The 20,964-nt window shown below is 45.0% G+C and overlaps 1 protein-coding gene across 3 annotated transcripts; it reads left to right on the forward strand.

Moving 5' to 3' along the window:
* The first annotated feature begins 13,877 nt into the window (after window positions 1-13,877).
* On the forward strand, window positions 13,878-19,757 carry BOD1 (biorientation of chromosomes in cell division 1). 3 transcript variants are annotated; one of them, XR_005829414.1, is made up of 5 exons: window positions 13,880-14,186; window positions 15,503-15,627; window positions 17,466-17,666; window positions 17,772-17,872; window positions 18,874-19,757. XR_005829414.1 is itself a non-coding variant. In XM_040604528.1 (4 exons), exons 1-3 carry the CDS (start codon window positions 13,956-13,958, stop codon window positions 17,662-17,664), a joined length of 555 nt encoding a protein of 184 aa, XP_040460462.1. In that variant the 5' UTR covers window positions 13,882-13,955; the 3' UTR covers window positions 17,665-17,666; window positions 18,874-19,757. The 3 variants fall into 3 exon arrangements, 2 of the variants coding, with proteins under 2 accessions (XP_040460463.1, XP_040460462.1); XM_040604528.1 differs by lacking the exon at window positions 17,772-17,872 and having other exon boundaries at window positions 13,882-14,186; XM_040604529.1 differs by lacking the exons at window positions 17,466-17,666; window positions 17,772-17,872 and having other exon boundaries at window positions 13,878-14,186.
* Window positions 19,758-20,964: the final 1,207 nt, after the last annotated feature.

A 20,964-nucleotide genomic window follows, 5' to 3' on the forward strand; every position in this document is an offset into this window, starting at 1 on the left:
TTGTGTCCTTTGTCCCTGAACCTTTTTTCCCAGAGTAATGTCCCTTCCCTCTCCCCAAAGCTGGGATCTCCCTCCCACATGTCCCTTCTGCCTGGCAGAGCAAGAGGGAGCGGACGTGATAGCTGGGTCACAACCAGCAACTTGGTTTTTGGCTGTTAGGAGCTACAAACAGTGGCTGGTTGCTAAATTCTGCCTATTTTGCTCTCGCTCGGGGACTCATTTTGGACTTTCACTACTATCCAGTCATCAGTTTTCATAAAATTTGTAGGAACTTCATTCTCTTTGTGATTTGATGACTCTAGCTGAAACCTGGCCAAAAGCTTTTTCTGAGGGGAAAAAGGAGCAGCGGATAGGCAGGCAGTCAAGCTGCACAATCTGGAAATCAGGCTGAAAGCACGTACAGTAAGGAACTACCTAGATTTTGCAACCAGATACATGGGGCTGGGGAGGTGAGGGAGGGGGGGGAACATCTCATTAAGTCCCAGATACTCAGTATCATATTTGTAGCTGTATCTGATTCTTCTGACACAGACAATTGAATGAACAAACGTAGGACCTGGCAAGTGTGACTGTCAGAACACTGATACGATGAATATTCACAAATCAGGATGTTGATATTTAAATGACACAGATACCATTAAAATGCCAGGGTCCAGAGTGCAAAAGCAAACAGAAAAGGTCTAAGAAAGCCAGGCCCTGGAGCTGGCCACTTGTTAGTGGCAGCTTTGCAGCTCTTCTGCAAGGCAGGAGAGTTAAGCAGCCTTCACTTTCTCAAGCTTTGCTTTCAAAAGGACCTTTTCAGGAAATTTCTCATGGTTGCTAACAAATATTCAGCTGCACCAGCGCTAGCAACACAGGGAGAGCGTAGGCGTGACGCACCTGTGAATATACTGCAATCGTGTGTGCGTGTGCGTGCACGCACGTGTGTGCTAACAAGTACTTTTGAGCAAAGGATAGCACGTGTGGGTGCACAGACACAGGCAACAAGGCCAGTGCACCTGATCTACTCATCTGGGCACCTTTGCTACAGAGCACATTATTAAATGTGGAAACAAGCATATTCAGGAAAAAGCTGGCCTATGCAAACACACATCAGAGAGTCACAGAGTGGTTCAGGTTGGCAGAGACCTCTGGAGCTCATCAGGTCCAAGCCCCTGCTCAGGCACAGCCACCCACAGCTGGTTGCCCGAGACCATATCCTGACAGCTTTTCAGTATCTCCAAGGATGGAGAGTCTACACACTCTAGGCAACCTGCTCCAGTGCTCAGCCACCCCCACAGCAGAGAAGTGTTTCCTGATGTTCAGACAGACCCTCTTGTGTTTCAGTGTGTGCCCATTCTCTCTCGTCCTGCCACTGGGTACCACCAAAAAGAGCCTGGCTCTGTCTTCTTTACACCCTCCTTTCAGGTATTTGTACACACTGATGAGATCCCCTCTGAGCCTTCTCCACAATGAACAGTCCCAGCTCTCAGCTTCTCCTCATAGGAGAGATGCCCCAGTCACTTACTCATCTTAGTGGCCCTTCACTGGACTCTCTCCAGTAGCTTCACATGTTTCTTGCCCTGGGAAGCCCAGAACTGAACACAATACTCCAGACATGCTTATGAGCACAAATCCAGAGTGCCTTAAGAACTGTCAAGGAAGACAGTACCAACAGCAGAGTGGCAGACATTTCATTTTGTCAATACCTTCTTCCTAAACCTGGAGAATTCCTTCTCATCGCCTTCCTGCTCTGATGTGACTCTAGGATGAACAGCCTCTGAAGAGGTGGAATTTGGTGCCAGTGAAAAGGAACAAAGACCTGGAAATGTACTGGCCTGTAGAGTGCGGCTGTGCACTATTCCCAGGTTCTCAGGACAGGGCTGACGAAAACAAGAACAAAGCAACAGCTATTAGATCAATTATTTCAAAGATGTCTTCAAACATTATTTATCATCAACAACTAGAAGAGTTTCATCTTGTGTGAACAGCTTACTCCCCAGAGTCCCAGCACATTCAACAAGATTATACTTCTATGGAAAAAGGCTTTTTATTGACTCTGTTCTCTCAAATAGTTGATAAGCTTTTACTGCCGTCCCACTTTCATCAGCCCAAGCCCCAGTTGTGCCCAAGGTCTGGTCTAGTTCCAGCCCATCTCATTATCTAAAGCACCAGAAGCAGGTGGTGTTTACTAGAAGAAACTGGATTTCTGCACAAAGAATACAAATCTGAAGGCCACACTGGGAAATATAACTTATTCATAACAAATACTATTCAGTCATATTTGATTATGCATCTCTTTGCTGTCTTATTCCTATCCCATTTCTTTTTGCCTCTTCTTTCCCATTCCTTCTCTCCTTCCTCTCTAAAGCTACTCTGTTCCTAAAGGACAGAGCCAGCATCCACCAAAATCAGGGAGGAAACCTGCACAGACCTCAGCGGTCTTTGAAACCTTTCAAACCTTCTGATCTCTCCCCAGGCAGCAAATCACCCCAGTTAGTTTCACTGTGACCAGGTACGGGGAGAGCACTAAACCAGTGAACAAAATGAAGGGCATGAGAGATGATCTGGGCCAGTTTCTCTGATCCAGTTCAGACTTTTTTTTTTTCCCAGGGCTAAAAAGTGAGGACTGTGCTATACCCAGATGGATTCAGGGAGGTTTCAGAAAACCACAGAAGAGATACCTTTGAAGGCTGAGATTGTTCTTTTCAATCGACTTGATGGAGAGGGTGGACTTATTCTGACTGTAACTTTTTTTAGTGTACAAAAAGAAGTGTCCTAAAAAAAAAAAAAAAAAAAAAAAAAGACAGTGAAAGGAACAGTAGTAGACACTCACACCAGGGTCACTGGAATCCTGAGCTCCACCATGACACCCCCAGTCCATCACAGTACCCAAAAGATGCAATTTCCAGCCTAGACCAGACTACCAGAAGCTTTGTCACCTGTCTAGCTGATTTCTACGAACACCTGGAACGTGAAGTTCAGATTCAACATGTTTTGTATGCTTTTTCATTCTCTGCCTTGTTTTCTTTTAATGCCTTTTGCTCACTTGTACTTGTACAGCTCTGCTCTTCCCCTCTGTATCCCTTTCCATTCCTCATGGGAGGGGTAAGGCTGCATCCCACCAAACTGCACAGACCTTGGAGAATTTGCAGTGCCTGAAGATGGCAGAAGTTACTGGAAATATTTAGCTATGTATGTTGAGGTACCACACCTCAACAATGGCACTTTTCTCCCTGCTGCTGTGAGCCTGGTTGGCCAACATAGGGACCTTCGTCCTCTGCAGCCCCTTTAGAGGAAGCTCCTGGTTTCAGAGTTTGCATAGCAGCTCCCCTGCAGCCCTCCCTACTTCAGCTATACTTGCCAAAGCAGACTCCCTAGAGCACGCCAGCACACGCCCCAGCCTCTCTAAGCACAGCTAAGACTAAAACCCTCAACTTAACCCCAGTTCTGCTTTGCAGTTGCTGCTAGGATTTGCCAAGCTTTCCATTCAGTCATGCTCAGCTCAGAATTAGGCTCCATGCTAAGCACTGTGGGAAGCTGCAATGGAACAAAATGGACTACAAGGTTGTCGGACTTATTTTTCACTCCTTACATTAACTAATTAGCTTTCTTCCTCATTACAGTCCCTTCAAGCATATCAATTACCCAGCTCTGATGGCAAGGATGGCACAATAGCCCTCAGTGCAATCAGATGAGTTGGAATTCAGCGCAGCAGACCAACAGGGTGGAGGATTGGGTTACCCGTGTGTCAGCAAGAGGGCATTATTCTCCTGACCCCCCCTTTTGCAACAAGAGCTGAATGGTGGTTAGGAGAGGGGAGAGGAAATACCAGGAAAATAGCACAATAAGCATCTTCCTAGGAGCTGCAAGGGGAAACCAGTGCTGTGACAAAAGCCCAGAGAAATATTTAAGTGTTGGTCTAAAATTAGGACAACCTAAAACTTGGCCTCGGTCTTCTTTTGTTTCTGTCTAAGGGGAGCAGCCTTGCAATGTCTGTCATGGTTAAAACAATTCTCTCGCTTCCCTCTAGGAAAATGGAGAGAATAGTGAAGACCAGGGATCCATCTTAGCAGTGCCTCTGCTCTCAGAAGCTCGTGGTCCAGCACTCACCCACAACAAACATGCTTAGCCCAGCAGCTCAAGCGCAGATTTCCATAGGTCAATTCTGCATCAGCCTTAGGTTTTCCAAGCCAATTTGTCCATCATTTGTTACAGTAATATCATATCTGTGAATTGCTGCTATTAACTGGGTTCTTTGCATTGTCTTGCACCTGAGCTGTACATTCCCCATCTGCCAGAGACTATTACAGCCGTGCTTACCTCAAATGCAAATGATTTCTTGAGCACCAACAAAAAAAGGTAACGGCACTGACATTGTATCTGTTAATCTTAAACCACTACATTCAGTTGGTTACATGGATGAAGATGCATTGCTGGGTGCAGCTGAATACTTAAAAGCACTGAGACAATAAGAATGCATTAAACTTTTATCTCCAGTGCTACAGCTACAATAAGCAATCAAAGAAATTGCCACTCTCCCAGGGCTCTGGATTGCCTAAAGGGAACTAACTTTTGTCTCTGTGTGTATGTGTATGAAGAAAGATGGATAAAAGGATCTCAAATACCAGCTGCAGTGTGTTTGGCTACTTCGCGTTAGTCAAATGATGAGCACTGAGCATTGAACAAAGCTCAGAAGAAAGCAATTTTATGCATTCTTATATAGGGAGGAAGAAATAAGATATTTTTCAATGCATGGATTTCATGATCAAGCCCAGCTTTTGCTTCCCCTGCCCCCCCCCCCCCCCCCCCCATAAAATTTATAGGAGACAATTACCAACCTGATATTCCTTGCAGAGTCATGTTGTGGAAAAAAAACCTTTACACAACTCTTTCTTTCCCTCAATACAACATGTGGGGGGCCTGTATGTCACTACACAGCAGGGCTAACTCACCTTCCCATGAGGAGTAGCAGGACTACCAAATCATATTATAGTTTCTAAAACAAATGAATTTAAAAGCTCTCATTATGCATTAATTATAGGATTCCTTATGCTTTTGAGAAAATAAAACACTTCAATCTGAGAAAACGCTCAGTTTTATAATGTCAGAATGCTTTGTTTTCCTTTTTTGACTCAGAACCACGGCTGTTTCAGAAAAGGAGGTGCTTGGCATGTTCTAACCTTTTAATGTGAAGGGAAACTGTTTTTAAAAAGACCAAAAAGCTGATAGAGATAATTCCAAAACAAATCTTTGCTTTTCAAATGTTGTCTTCTTGTTTATTTTCCCACATTCCTTCAATGGGCAAAAATCTGTAGTAAGAAATCATAGTATTTAAATAACTTTCTGTTTTTAATCCACTTTGTTTCTTGGGTTCACATTTCTCTGTGTATGTTTTCTCTACACTGCAGATAAAACTGTGTGAGTATCAACGAGGCATTTGCTACAAGAACTAGAACACCATTTTCTCAATTTGATTAATACAGCTCTAGGAAAAAATTCCCTCATCACCCCATGTGCACAATTGTCTCACTTACAATAGCGCCTTTCATCAAAGAATCTGCAAGAGCTTTACCAAGGAGCAGTGTTCTGTGTACTTTACAGTATATTCAAAATAACCTTTTCTAGAAGCCCTTGATGTGAAATACCTTCTTTTTATTTTGTTGCTTGTTTTGTTTTGTTTTAATATCCTGTATGAACCATTTTTATTTCAGGCTTTAAAAGTGGGAAGTTACTGCCAGTTACAGACTTAAAGATGGATTGGGGGGGGGGGGGGGGTAGGCTTTAGACAATTTTAAAACTAACCCCAAAGCGTATCACCTGGGCAGCGAGACACTGATGTGCCTAAAAAGCAAACATGTTGGAAAGCGTTTCCTCTGCGAGCTGCCTTAGGCACCACAGTGAGTAAATACAGGAGCGCGGATGGCCTCTCAAATCCCAGATGAGTGCACAGCCAAGTGTGTCAGATCCCGGCCATGGCCGTGCTCTCCAGACACGATGTTTAGGGCATCACAGCCAACCAGCTTTCACGTCAGGTGGAGTTGTTAGTACAAAGAATGAGCATTTTGCAGCCAAAAGCTCCACAGAGCAGACGGGTTTTAGTTTAGAGCTTTAAGCATTTCTAACTCTGCCTGTATCTCCCTCAGTTTGGGATTTCCGTAGCAACTTGGGCTATTACACACACCTTTTCTTTGCATTCTTTCATTGTTTTCCAGTTCCAGAAAGATATCAAACTAATGTCCTCTCACCCCATCCCCAAAATATCCAGGGGATATTTTAAAATTAGAGGCAGAAAAACATTTCCCTTTGCAAATGGAACAGCCATGTGAAAAAGGAGTGCCTCTTCTTCTCATAATGGGAAGGGATGAGGAGGGTAGGACACACAAGCCTAAAATGAAAGCCTCAGGAAGGAGATTTCATGAAGAAATGTGGTTTTGCTCCTTGAGAATAAGCAGCATCTTCCTGAGACGCATCATTTTGATTCACTGTTTCATGTGTAAATAATTTACTAGGCTAAAAGGTCAAGAGCTGCAGGTCCTTAGAGAAGAGAAGAAAACTACAAGCTGTAAATAAGGGACAAGTAACTTATGTGGAGCTCAAAACGTGTTATGAGGCTATGCATAGATACACATATGCACATATTCACAAAGAAATAGGCTAAAGCAGAGCTCCAGAACCAGCATACAGAGGCAGAAATAACCTCTACTCCATATTTGCTCCCCCTTGAACTTGACTTGAGAGCAGGAAGTACAGCGAATATGATCTTTTGGGATAGAAATTACACTTTTAAATTAGATCCATGATGCCCAGATGTACTGCTGATGGATGCATGAAACAGAGGGGCAAAAGAAATTAATTTTCAGCCTACTTGTTTTCATCTTTTCCTCCTCTAATGTCAGGGTAATTGCTCCTCTACTCCTGCATGTGACAGAGTCTAGTCCTTGCCTCTCTCCAGAAGGTAAGTGAACAGCTGGTTTCCTTTCTGACACCAGTGTATTTCCAATCAGCTGTCAGGCAGCATTAGGTCCCTAAATGCTCACAGCATGTCACGCTTTCCTCCCACTCAGAAACTCTAAATATGGGGCTTCGTTCCCCAGTTTGAGGTAGGATAGGACAAGGAGAAGAAAAGGGTCAAAACCTGTTCAGGTTCAAAACTACAGAGAATTTCAGGGAAGACAACCTGGAAAGACAATGCAGTAGAAACAAGCAAGGAACCACTATCATAGTACGTTATCCTGACACAGATATTAACATGGAAAGATCAGAAATAAGCAGCACTTTATCCCACACACATCACTCCTTATAGTGTTTTTTATAGCAGTACTGCCCTCAAAAGTAAAATCTGCAGTATGGAAAGTGAGATACCTCTTAGGCTCAGGCAAGAAAGGTAAATACTGCACTTTGAGAAACATGATTTTGTCCAGCAGTTTGCACAGATAGCCTAGGATTTTTGTTTTTCCTCCCACCTCTGACATCTGTGATTGCTCTGCAATCACAAGCAATTCATTTTACCACCAAAAAGCCTATATTTCCCTGCATAATGGGGCAGTTACTGAATTCATCAGCTTAATAGGCATTTTTAATAAACATTGAAAAAACATGTGAAAACCTCAAATGAAAGCCAATTATTCCTATGTGTTATATTACACAGATAAACTACAAGGGTTTTTTTGATGATCTAGTATGGAAAATTACCCCCTTCTGCATATATGGCAATAATATTTATATTATTTTTCCCACATGCTTTCAGTCTTTCATAATAATGGAAACAATGATATAAGAATGAACAACTGACATTTCTGTTTGAGGACACAGCATGAATCTCCTCTAAAAAGCTCTGCAGCAGCTCTACTTTACAAATATCTTTTCCTTAGATACTTAAAGATACAGTACTTTGAGTTCCAAGTTGTTTCAACTACAAGACAGAAACCACCGAAAAGATATAGCATAAAACACCATTCTGGAGATGGGCATATTGTATACAAATTCTGTCTACCAAAGTCTCTATATACCTGCTGTTACAACAACTAGATACTTCTAAAGGTATATTATGCATATGCACGCATGTACACACACATATATATACACACATATAAAATAAACCATTATAAAAATTGCAATGTAGTGTTTTGTGCCAATAATATTTATAATGCTAGAGGGCCCAGTCTTGCAAGCAATACATAAAAACCAAACCTCAGGAGTAAATCTATAGCATTGGAATTGTTACCATTAGCACATTTGCAGGACTGGGGCCTTAGTCTGAGGTGAGGCCGAATCAGAAAGTGTGTCATAGATACAGCATATGTGCCATGGATAATATGTTGCCCAGCATGAATGGCAAACATGCAGGGAATACACGTTTTCTTCCAGGGCTCTGGATCCTCTGAAAGGTTGGCAGGCTGCGTGCATGGTGCGCATTCTTCAGGAGAGAATTACGGGCTGGCAAACTTTCCTCCAACTTCTCAACTCTTTCAATCATTTGCCACCTGTGTAGCCAAGCTGTTCATTCTGTAAATCTACAGGATCTAAAAACTCTGGCACTTCCTCTGGCTGCCAAAGAAAGCTCACTGCAGCGCTGACCCCGATACATCCAAACACACGGCGAACACTGCATTAACTAGTTCAAAGTTTGATGCAAAGATGAAACAGTGAGCTTACAACTGGTGACACCGAATGGACCAAACTCTCACACACCCTTTTGCTCTACTTCAGAGGTTTCTGCACTGCCCTGTAGTTACCACAACAGAGCAGAGGACTAGGGCTGTATTCCTGAACACAGCTCTATCTAAACACGTGAAAAGAACAGTATCTGAGCTTCTGCAAAATGATACAACCCTACAAAAAGTAGGCAAACTTGGCCCAAAGCCAGCGGGCATTGCTTGTATGCTCCTAAAGGAGAAGAGCAAATTTAGCCTCATTGACACCACTACTGGATTCACCTTGGTTTATAGTCAGCTCATACTAAATCCCACATTATAGTTCTCATGCACAGACGTATCAGGGCAATATCTAGGTTGCAAACACACCAGGGAAAAAGCTCACCTGCTAATAACAGCAAACCAGATTTGGGTCTGTACTGCTGGAGGTCCCAGTGCAGGGAGAAAGGGAGGCAGCTTCTACAGCTCCTACCCCACAGCAGCTGTTTTTTGCATTGCACAAGCTACAGCTGCCTTGATACCCACTCTAGCTTCAGCAGCATTTTACAGGGACACAGAACTGCTGGAGCAAAGCGTGCCCCATTCAGAGTCTTCTCCATCTCCTGTAACCCCATTTCGAACCCAGAAAGCCTTTCCTTCAGAGGAAACAGGAGGTGGTGGTGATGAAACCTACACTGATGTTCTTTCCATGGCAAAAATACATGATTTGTCAGATGCCCATTTTGAGCATGCTAGGCTGGGGCAACAAAATTAAAAGTGCAACTCTGGTAAGGCCCTGAAATGGTTTACCTTTATTTTTGATAGCATGGCAAGGTTCCTAGGGGGGCTTCTCCTACTTGAATATTAGAAGATCAATCTTTAAAATTAATTTTAATCTTTTTTATTTACAAATTGGTTACATTGGGGGGGGGGGGGGCAGGAATTCCATTCAGTGAAGGGAATGCCTGTATACCTACTGAGCTTTGTCTAACCTCCTCTTGGCATTAACCTTGACTTTCTTTCACACTACTCTGATTCCCCATTTCAGAAGAGGAGATCTGTCTCTCTTTCTCTGCCTGAAACCCTTCCCCAGCACTGAGCTCTGCAGAACGGGGACCGAAGGACACCTTGGAGCACTGAAAGTTCAAATCTCCATTCATTTTCTTTAGATGGACACAGGAGCATCCTAGGCAACCCCTGCTCCCAGACACCAATCCCAAATTACCGAAACAGCTTGTAATTTACTATTACAGTTTTAACATTTGATTTTTCTCCAAACACATTGAGGTGCTTACCCAAAATACACAAGCAATGGAAAATCATAGTCCCTCTTCAATGCTCTGTGGCCTAGTCTATCAAGAAACCCAGCACTGTTCCTAGAACACTGCAATTTTTCAGTTAAAATGGCCAGAGTTCAATCATTTAATTGCTAGCAACCTGAATGTGTGTGTGTGAGACAGGCAGTAGGACTGCGTTGAATATGTAGGTTCACCCTTCACCTCTGCAATGGTCCCCACGGTAAATCCATCTGCATTTCAGCACACAGAGTGCCTGGCCACAGCCACCTATTGCAGTTTTCTCTGCCTAATCATTGGCGAGGGCAAAGCTGTTAGAAACAAGACTCAGTAACTTGCTTCTAATTTTGTGGCCAGAGGTTGTCCGAACGAGGGAGAGAAAACTGCCAACTATGTCTCTTCTGTATAGCCTGTGGTTTTTAACAATACAGGAGCTGGAGGTAGAAAAATGAACCCTCCCCTCTTCGCAGCCACAGTGACTGCCCCCACCCCAAATCCTCACAATCAGGGTCTTGTATCTCAAATTGTTCTGTAGGAAAAAGCTACACACACTGTCTAGGGCAGAAATCTTGTCATATGTGCTAAAGCAAACAACACTGCATGAAACAGGGTTTATAACATACTCTGGCATGTTGGCTTTTTCTGCCTCTCCAGCAGATGACCTGCTCCCAAGCACTGGAGATGGGCAGATTATGCCTGGGATCAGGCAAAAGCACAAGCAAAGGTAGAAAACGCTGATCTTCACTTCCAAGGAAGGGCACAAACTCACATCTCCACAGAGGGATAACACAGAATACAGGATACACCCCTCCAACAGTAATTGCATTCTACAGACTTAATGAAAACTAGAAGCTGGATGGACAGGGACCCAAATGAGTGTCATCACTGAGGAAAATGCAGGCAGAACTCCACTGCTCTCTATTCTGCACAGCGAGCACCAGGCTGCCAGCTACGCTATCCCTTGCAAGACAGAAAGATCATACAGAAGTGCACAAGGGTGTTGTGATAGCTTACAGGAGCAGATAAGTTGATAGTTTAAAGGAGCAGAAAGGACTCGAGCACCCATGAAACCAGACTTCATTCACACCACTTGGTTTTGTTGGCCAATTGCAACGTCCATGAACTCTTTGTAGGCAGCTGTAGCAGAGGGTAACTTTTTCCCTGTGATATCAGAATTTCCATGGAAAGAAGTGCTGGTTTACAGCTTCTGTGATAGCAGCAACAGGAGGGGGAGTGGAGAATGGGATTGAGAAAGGAGGAAACCTGAAAGGCAGTGGTGGAAAACGCTGACAAAAAAAAGGACTGACCTCTGGCTTTGATTATCTGTGATAGAAAGTGTGACTCTGGAAGGATGGTCCTTTACAAATTGAAATTACAATTTAGTATCCTCATCTCCCTGGTCAACCAAAGGAATGGGTTTCAGGGGGACTGTAATGTAGGAAAATACAACTAAAAATCATTACTTTGATTGTGATTTTGATCTAAATAACTTTCTAAGCAATTATCCTCATTATTGCTGCTAACTACTGGGTTTATCCCTTCCCCGACGCCCTGAAACATCAGTTGTAGGTCCCAGTGTGCCATCCTGAGAAACAGATCACTGCATCCACCTACAGATAAAGGAAGAGGCCTAACACAGGCAAACAGTGCTTCGCTCACATGGCAGGATCAGCACTGCTCTCCCATCTTAGCACCACCAACAAGGCAGTTCAGACAAGCTGCCATGGCTGGGGATAGTGACAGCATTTAGCTGAAGCAATACACCACTCTGGATGCTGCAGCTGGGACATTCTGGGTAAGAGAGGTTTGCACTAAGGCTTTATGTCTCCTGCATCATGGATGCTCGTAATCTCTTAAAGTAATTCGTTAACTGGGAATTATTTGGCTTGGGCAGTCCCCAGTAAATCCTGGGCTGGCTTCTTCTGAATGCAGTGTATTGCTGAGAGGCTGGTTTTGCCTTCGAGGTTGCTCGCTCTCAGGTCTTCAGCCCTGCAGAGGTAAGGAGCCCTTCCCAGGACAGCAGGAAAGTTGTGCAAAAAAATAACCACCTTTCCTTAGCTCCCTTCCTGCTGCTGCCTACGCGGCTGCGATTTACGCGGAAGGGGAGGGAGACCATCCCTCCAGCTTCTGCTGCTTGTTCCCTAATGAGGCTAATCGACTAATTACGCCCCTGCCTGACGGGGTGGCGGCGGCGGAGGGGCCGGGATGCGGCGGCCCCGGGACCGCGGCCACCGCAGGCTGCCGGCTGCCCCCTGCCGGGGCCGCCGCTCCCCACCGGGGAAACCGGCCCGGGCGGCCCCTGCCAGCAGCCACCTGCCTCAGTCCCCGCCGGGGTCCCCAGCCCGCGGGAGGTGGCAGGGCCGTGTCCCCTAAGCCGTACAGAAGGAGGAGGTGCAGGCTGATGGGAGATTTTTCTCTTCTAAAAATGCACGGGTTAAAGAAGCCTCCGGAGTCTCCTGTAGATGCTGCCGTAGCCCTGCGTCAGCACAGGGCTTGAATGAACAAGTAACACATCCCAACGGACCTCGCTGGGGAGAGCGTTACAACAGTTAGACTAATGCATTCCTGTACAGGGCCATCTTCACGAGAAAGGCCAGTGCCGGCACGAGCACGATGCCAGCAAACTCATGCTGCTGTGAGCTGGGCACAAGTGGCGGGGAGAAAGGCCTGCTGGCAGCTGTCAGGCAGGAATGCAATTCCACGGATACTTCTGAGTGCCTGGATGAGTCATGGCGGTTTTATACCCAACTTCAAGATAGCCAACACCGACTAGTGACAGTGAGAAGGTGGCCGGCTGGGGGAAAGCTTTTCTGCTTCAGGAGACCCAACAGTTATACGAGATGCTCTTCTCAGCGTGCAGCTTGGGCTCTGTACACACTACCATTTTCCCCTCTTCTCTCCTCAAAGTTGCCAGATGGAAAGGGACAGCTTACACTGCATCTCAGAGCTGCTGAATTTTAATCAGGTAGAGGAGGACAATGTGTTGCACGCAAAATATCGCCATCTTTTTGCTCATTCAGTAGTATACAAAAAGAAATATAAGGATACACCTGTGCAATGCATCTTTGCAGAGGATTAGATTATCATATTCACATACAGCTTGTCCTCCAGCATTAGGATGGGAATATCCTAATGAGTTCAAGTCTTCTTTGCAACATGACTAAGAAAGAAATAAAACTAACGCATAGAATTTGTACCCTGTAGCTTGCAGATGTAATCAGAGCAATGAAAGATACTGCTAGTCTAATAGATAGATACTGATGTACGCACAACAGAGGAAGCACCTTTAACAGAGGTCCCCTTGCTTACTCACTCTGCAGGGACCAGTATCGGGGTAGGCCTTTGGCACTGCCCTGCCTTTTGCTAGTGGTGTAATGAAAAAACTCAGGTCACAGTGGAAATCCAGGATGATCCTACTGTAATTGATTTCTTTCCTGAATTTACACAAGCACTATCCGCACTACACCACTGAAAAACACACCGAAGGCACAACCCGGCAGATATCCCCCGAGGACAGCAGTCCATCAAGCTGCAGGGGCCTCCGCAATGCTGAGGTAAGCCTGGGGCCCTCAGGCACAGCAACTGTGTAGCAGAGGCCTGACCAGCCCTACCCTAGGTGGGCCTAGGGAGCAGAGCACTGCAAGCTCAGCGCCCTGTGACCGGGCTGGCTGGCCTATAGCGGCCCCACCACCGAAGCTGCCCGCGGAGTACGCCCCCCGCACACAGGCCGAGCCGGGGGGGGAAGCCCACACGAGCCTCACGGGCGAACTACAATTCCCAAGATGCATCGCAACAGCAGCGCGCCCGCCCGTGCGATGCCTTGCGGGGCCGCCGTCGCGATGCACTCTGGGATTTGTAGTTCTGACGAGCCCCCCCCCGCCGCCCGCGGCCTATAACGCCGCTCCTGCGCAGCACTCGCCTCCCCATGATGCAGCGCGCCAGGGTTACGCAGAACGCAGCGCGCCGCCGGCGACGGTCGCGGTGTTGGGAACCGGGGGCGAGCGGGGCGCAGCCGCTGGCAGGCCCCGGGCGCAGGCCGTGGGCCATGTCCGACAGCGGCGGCGCCGGCGGGGCCGCCCCGGGCGGGGGAGGCGGCGGAGCGGGCGGCGGAGCGGGTGCGGGAGGCGCGGCCTCCGGCTCCGGGCCCGGCGCCACCGACCCGGCCTCGCTGCCGCCCGGCGACGCGCAGCTCATCGCCATCATTGTGGAGCAGCTCAAGAGCCGCGGCCTGTTCGACGGCTTCCGCCGAGACTGCCTGGCCGACGTGGACACCAAGGTAGCGCCGCCGAGCCGGGCGGGTCGGCTTGCAGGGATCGCCGGCGGGGCGGCCAGTGTCTCCTCCGCGGGGCGGGGCTGTGGGCACCGTCCCTGGAATCCGGCTACCGTTGCCCGACGGGGCACCCGCAGCCTGTCCCTTCCTCTCCCGATGCCTGTACACGGGTCCGGGGGCGGCGGGCCCGGGGGGCGCAGCTGCGGTGCTGCGCGCTCAGTCGCTGGGGTCTCAGCCACCTGCTGCCATGGGCAGCTGTCAGGCAGCCGCTCTAGAGGCGGGCCTCGCTTGAAATGATAGCGAATCCCTGCAGGAGAAAAAGCTCAGACTTCCATTTTCTAGCCCTGGCCTTACTAGGAAAACAGCCTCCCTTAAAACGCTGCTCCTCTTGAGCATAATTCCCCCATTTCCAACACAGACTTTTAACCTTTATTTGAAGCCATTTTCTTCCTCAGTCACAACATAAACTCCTGAGCATTTGTTGGCAATATCGAGGTTGGGTTGTTCGCAATTGCCCTGTCAGAATTAAACACTGGTGTTCTATTTTGCCAAACCTATACACTTTCAGCAAGAGTCCTGTTCTAGGACCTGCAGTCATCATTCTGGGCCACCCCAGGAGCTACTGCATTCTTGACAATGTTGGGTCATCTGCCCAGAGCAGCCATAGATCAGAGCAGGATAGATAAACGCTGCCCAGGACAGACGCTGCACCTCTGTTACCAGCCCTTTCATTCATCATTCCACATGCATATCAAATTCTGAAATATAATGTTGCCAGCTTTTGCCCTTTCCTTGCACAGTACCAGGATTTGGATTGTCCTGTGTATTTATATGGGGGGGGGGGGGAGGGGGAGGGCGGGATTAGTTTAAGTTTCCACTGATAAAACTTGCAGAATTCTTATCTTTTATTTGTTCTTGTGGTACTAACACAATTAAGTTCTTTGTTAGTGACAATATTACTCAGCTAGTTTTCGAGGAATTCTGTGATGGACAGAGAATTCTTGACAACAAGAACTCTGCTTAAACAATTCCCATCTACACAGGAAGTTTGTATTTCAGTCATAAGTAATACTACGAGCAGACAACAATTTTAAAATCAATCTATCCAGCTATTTATTATTATAGCACCCTGGCCAACTGCTTCGCAATTACCAGTTGTGCTCTTAGGTAGAACAAGCTTACCTTTGTTCAGAAAGTGAAAAGATGGAGAATATGGACAACAGAACAGTAGTGTACATGACAAAAGAGGTATTATGAAGGACTCTGGCAGGCGTTTTGATATCTTTTAGCTGCTTAACTGGATTTTATTATTTTTTTTTTAGCCAGCCTATCAAAATTTGAGGCAGAAAGTAGACAACTTTGTATCAACCCATCTGGACAAACAGGAATGGAATCCAGCAATGAACAAAAACCAGTTACGAAATGGGCTAAGGCAGAGTGTGATTCAGTAAGTAAGCATTACCATTATTTTACAGAATTGATAAATAATACATAACCACCTTATCACCCAAGTCAAGTAAGAATTTTCAGAATTAAGTTTTTCACAGCTTTTTCTATTATACTCTCCTGAGTTTCATTATAATAGTAGGTGCAGTCTTAACTCTCATTAAAACGCTTATGTTACTGCTTTGCCTGAATTGTATTTTCAGGAGTTAAGCAGCATAGTGAAGAAGTCATATTTGCTATCTAGCCAAGTTATTGCTGCAAATAGCCAACACTGTACCTGGTAGCAAAACTGTGCCTGATATACTGAGCTGAATGACCTTGATCTTTATCTTCAGGAAAGAGAAGCGCCTACATCACTTAAAGAAAAAATCCCGAAGATGCCAAAGCTTGTTCAAGTAGACTCCGACCACTAGCAGGCAGTAATCACACTGGGCTAGCCTGATTTCATGCAGCAGAGGTAGCTTTTGTACAGCTATTTAAGGTACTACATTTCCAGCATGACAGGGAAACCAGCTTAAACTATGCTGCTTAAAGATTTAGGTTTAATATCTCGTGCTGCTGACTCAGTGCAGGCTGAAGTATGAACCTTAGCTTGTTTGACTAAAAGTCACGGATAAAAGCTTTACAGTAAAAGTTGTAGGGAGAGGGAGAGCAGGGAACTTGAGAATGGCATTTAGGCTTATCAAGAAAGCTGTTAGAATGTCTTGCACACAGAAGAAACTGTATTTAAGATTACTTGAGAGAAGCTGTAAATCATTAGTATGTAACGTTAGTTTGTTTAATCTGTAATTAGAGAAGGGGGCGTCCACTGGAAGCACAGAATTTCCCATCTTTACTCAGAGTCCATGAGATGTGTTTGTCACTTAACACTTCTTATTTCATGTTACTCTACTGCTAAAACGAAGCAGACCAATATAAAAATGTTATATCAGAGTGCCTGTAATGAGAAGAATATAAAGTGCTCCCTTACAGTAGGCTATTAGTATAAAGAATAGACACGAAGTATTGAGGAGTTTGAAGAGTCCCTGTCACTCCTGTAGTTGCAAGACTGAGTGCTGAGGGTGTCCAGATGTGTAAGTCTTCTGTTACGTATACATATACACGTGCTGTTACCTGGAGGTGACATGATGTGCCATGACCCTGCACCCACTGGCTCACCAGCATTCAGGGCCTTATTAATCTTGTGGCTTCTTTTCCGAGCACCAGGCAACGTCTCCATTTCCTGTCCCCTGCTCCCTTGCAGACATGACTTAAGCCCGCTAGACAGCCTGTGCCCCACAATCCAGGAGTCTGACGCAGCCCCTGAAGTAATAAGTCACTTCAATTACTAGTGTTCAGTTCCAGAAACTTTGCTGTGTGCTACATGTGCTTGTTTTTATAATTAATACCCATCTGTCTAGACTAACAGTGAGTGACAGTAGTGTTATTAGGGGGCAAGCCTCTTCTCCCTCCAGTCAGCCAAAAAAAAGACTGTGCTCTCACCTGCCCTCCTCTTCAGAATAGCTTGTTTCCCTTGTTTATGCCAAAATGTGTTTGTTTGCTTTCATGTTGACCTCATTTCCACATAAGCCCTATTAAAGTGGCTCTTGTCCAACATGTCATTTAAGTACCTGGGAGACCAGATGTCAGTTGTTAATTCTGTAGGGAGAGGTGAGAGGGGGTGGGGGGTGGGGAAATAGGTGACTGAAACAGCTCCCTGTTAAGGATCTACTGAGTGGGCTGCAGTTCTCACCATGTTAATGCTAATTGCAGTTGACAGGAGGGCTCTGGAGAATTACTGGAGGAGATTGGGGAGAAGTTTTTCAGAGGAGCTGAATGACTCCTTTGTCTTTGTTCAAGGTCAGGAATGCTGGAAGCTGGAGTGGACAGAATTATTTCTCAGGTGGTGGATCCAAAACTAAACCACATCTTCAGGCCCCAGATAGAGAGGGCGATTCATGAATTTTTGGCTGCACAAAAGAAAGAGGAAAGTGTGCCAGCTCCTCCTCCAGAGCCTGAGAATAAGGATCCTCCTGCTCCATCTCAGGATGCCTCCTAAAGGTCTTGTATCTCTGCACTTACTACTTATGGTTTTTATGTACCTCATCTCTGTAGTTTGTATAAATGCAAGATAGAGGAGACACCGTATTCTTCCTGGCTTGACAGGGAGGACACTTTGATCATCCGCCTGTTGTCAATGTCAGACGGTCATCTGAGCTGCTTCCACTTAAGTGTCTGCTAAAAATACATTAGGACCGAAGACATAGGTATGATGTAAAACAGCTATCAAGGAACACTGTGGACTCTGCCAGTGCTAGTTTTGGATCAGGCCAAAAGGCCTTTTATTCTGGTAAAAGCATATCCAGCAGCGATTGACATGGAATTGGCTGGATAGCTTTCAGAACAGTGTCAAATGGATTAAAAATATATATCCTTTACTGAAATACAGCTGAAAGTAGAGTGGTGACAAGTTATTGTGCCTTAGCATTGAAAGTTTTAGATAGCTCTTCTTTAGAACATACACTGGAGTGTTGAATTGTTAGTGACTGAAATATTCGCTGCTGGAGTAAGGGTAATGTCTTTGGGAGTGAATAACTGTTCATTCCAAACTGACTGGTTTAAATAGAGCAACCTATATCTTTCCAGCTCAAAGGACTGAGGGTGCCTTTGTTGCAAACAAGTTCATTCTGGCTTTTGTGATTAAAATAGCTCAGGGGGCCTCAAGGGGCTATAATTGCTACTCTGTCTTAACACAAATGACTATGCACCCATCTCTGCTAAGGCCCTGTATCTTAATGTTGATTTGAATATTGAGGTCTGTGTACACATTACTGAGGAACCACTATTTTGATGGAAAATTTCAATCTGCAGCTTTGCTGGGGAGCTTACAACCATACTGCATGAAAGGAAGTTAATTGTGAATTGTTCTATTTGCTAGGGCTTTCTGAAGGCAAAAATGTTCTTATCTACAGCTGATTTATTAAGGAGTAAGTAACCTACAATAGCTGTTCTTATGCTTGGAATGATGAGAGCAACTAGCATGATTTTTAACTCAGTAGAAGTGCGTGTAGTATCATCCTGAGTTATCTGTAACTTGCAGCCTTTAATGCCTTGATAGATCTTTGCATTTGTCTAGTTCAACTAGTTTAAAGTCCATCACAACCTGCAGCTAAGTGCAGCTGTTAATTAATATATTCTAATCTATTCTCTCTTCAAATGCACTTACTTGTGAAGGTACCCTCCTCTAAACTCTCTTTTTTTCTTGCAGTGAGTTCCTGATACTAAGCAGCTGCAGTTGCAAAATACATGTCCTGTTAGATTGGCAATGGATTACTTGTTCCGTTTGGTGCAGGACTGCTGTCTGCCAAAGATAAGATTGACCTTTATCAGACCTGTGGGAAGGCACTGAAATCAGTGAAATTCAGATGCACCTGGAGTTCTGCGGTTGGAGGGGCAGTCAAAGTGTGAAGATATTTTTGCTGTGAACTGCAATACAGAGAGCAGCATGTATTCTTGTTAGTCATGCCTTCAGGCAAGGGGGTGGGAAGACAAAGGGAGTTGGCTCTTGTCTGGAGGGGGTAGGGAGGTGGTTTGAGATGATACTAGGCTTGAGAGCAGGAAGAAAAGGATGTTTTGGGGGTGGGGTAGTCTCTTGGAGACCAAGTCAGAGCTGTCAGATTTTCTTTGATACAAGCCAGATGAGAGGAAGCATCATACACCTCTGCTGCATAATGCAGCACTGAGTAGTAGGTGCCAAGCCAGGTGTAACTCATTGCACTGCCTGCTTTAGGAAAGACATTTCCTGTTTAAAACTGGAAAGAACACTTCAGGATCAGTTATCTAGGTAATTTCTGTTGCATTGCAGGAAAAATGTTTACAGTTGGCTATGACTATAGCTGATTAAATTTTTATTTCCCAGGTAACTCTGGGAAGCAAAGGGCACCAGAGTAGGGGATCAGTTTGAAACTTGTCTCTTTCAACTTGAAAGACTTTTCTTTCCTGTGAAATTTCTCAGGTGCCTAGTGGAAACTGTCCTATGCTTTCAGCTTGAATGCATGCAGTGTCCTCTGGATGACAGTCAAGTAGAGAAAGTGATCAAATATTCTGCCAGCAAATGTCTATACCTTTTGCAATAAAAGACTTCAAAAAGCATCTCTGACTCCTAGCTTTTTCATATTTTTTTTTCTTAAGGAAAAACTACTTTAAAGAAACCCAGGGGTCCTGATTGCTGGAACCCTAACAGAAGTGTGACGTTACACAGTTCATAGGTTAATCTGGGTCTGATTGTTAGAATAAGTTATCATGAAATAAGATGGATGTTAGTATTCCTCTCCATATAAGGTCTCTTTCAAAAAGTCTTAAACTATCAAAGAACTGAATTGACCTCACATCATTTATGAGCTATAAATCCTGACTAAGTTCAGTCTGGTGCTAGTGATGGTGAAGGCATGTTCAACCTTGTGAAAACAGTGTGCTTCTGGCAATTGGCTGGAGCTATTCCTTTTTTTTTTTTTTTTTTTTTCCCCCCCTTTCAGACAGCAGTCTTTTAAGAAGCTAATAACTGCTTATGTCATTGAATAACACTTAATAATGTTTGAATCCTTGCTATTCATGGGCTACATACCTCAACTATAGCCTTACCCATAGTCCTTGTATGTGAACAGATGCAATTCCAGCTATACTGTGCTTCCTTTTCAGACTAGCTAATTTTTAGGGAAGATTGATGCTGTGGTTTAATCTTCTAGCAAAGTTATTTTGCTTACTACCTCCTCTCAGCACAGTTATGTGCAGAAAGGAAATGACAGAACATCTGGCATTTTAAACCCTTCACAAGAGAGCTCTATGAACTTCAGCGCTGCAGAAAATTTGCAGTGTGCACAGTGCTGTATAGTCCTGCTGATACGTGATTCTTCCATCAGTATTTTTATCCCTTCTAAGAGTACTTCTCTCAGAATGGGGACTTAAACGCCTGTACTTTTTAGTGATAACTTTATTGACTGCAGCCTTGCTGATATGGTTTGAAAAATCTGTATTTTAGGATAAACTGGTTGTGTGGTTTGACTCTCACTGTTATATAGTCTTGTGTTCCTGCTATAGAACAGGACAACGGGTATGTGAGGAAAGGGCTTTCTCCTGCATGTTGATTTGGTGGTTAAAGACTGTTGTCTAAATCAATAGTAGGTATTTTCCCTTAGAGCCTTAAGGGCAGCTCTTGGCAGAAAAAGATCTGTCTTTTACCTCCAGGTAGGGTGTCTTGACCACTTTTTTGAAAATGAATCATTTATAGGAGGGTATGGGGGTGTGGTGTGGAGCAGCGGGGATTCTAACTGCTTAGACAAATGCTGGATTACAGTAGGAG

Source organism: Falco naumanni, chromosome 8, assembly GCF_017639655.2.
Source record: "Falco naumanni isolate bFalNau1 chromosome 8, bFalNau1.pat, whole genome shotgun sequence".
In the NCBI taxonomy this organism is placed as follows: Eukaryota; Metazoa; Chordata; class Aves; order Falconiformes; family Falconidae; genus Falco; species Falco naumanni.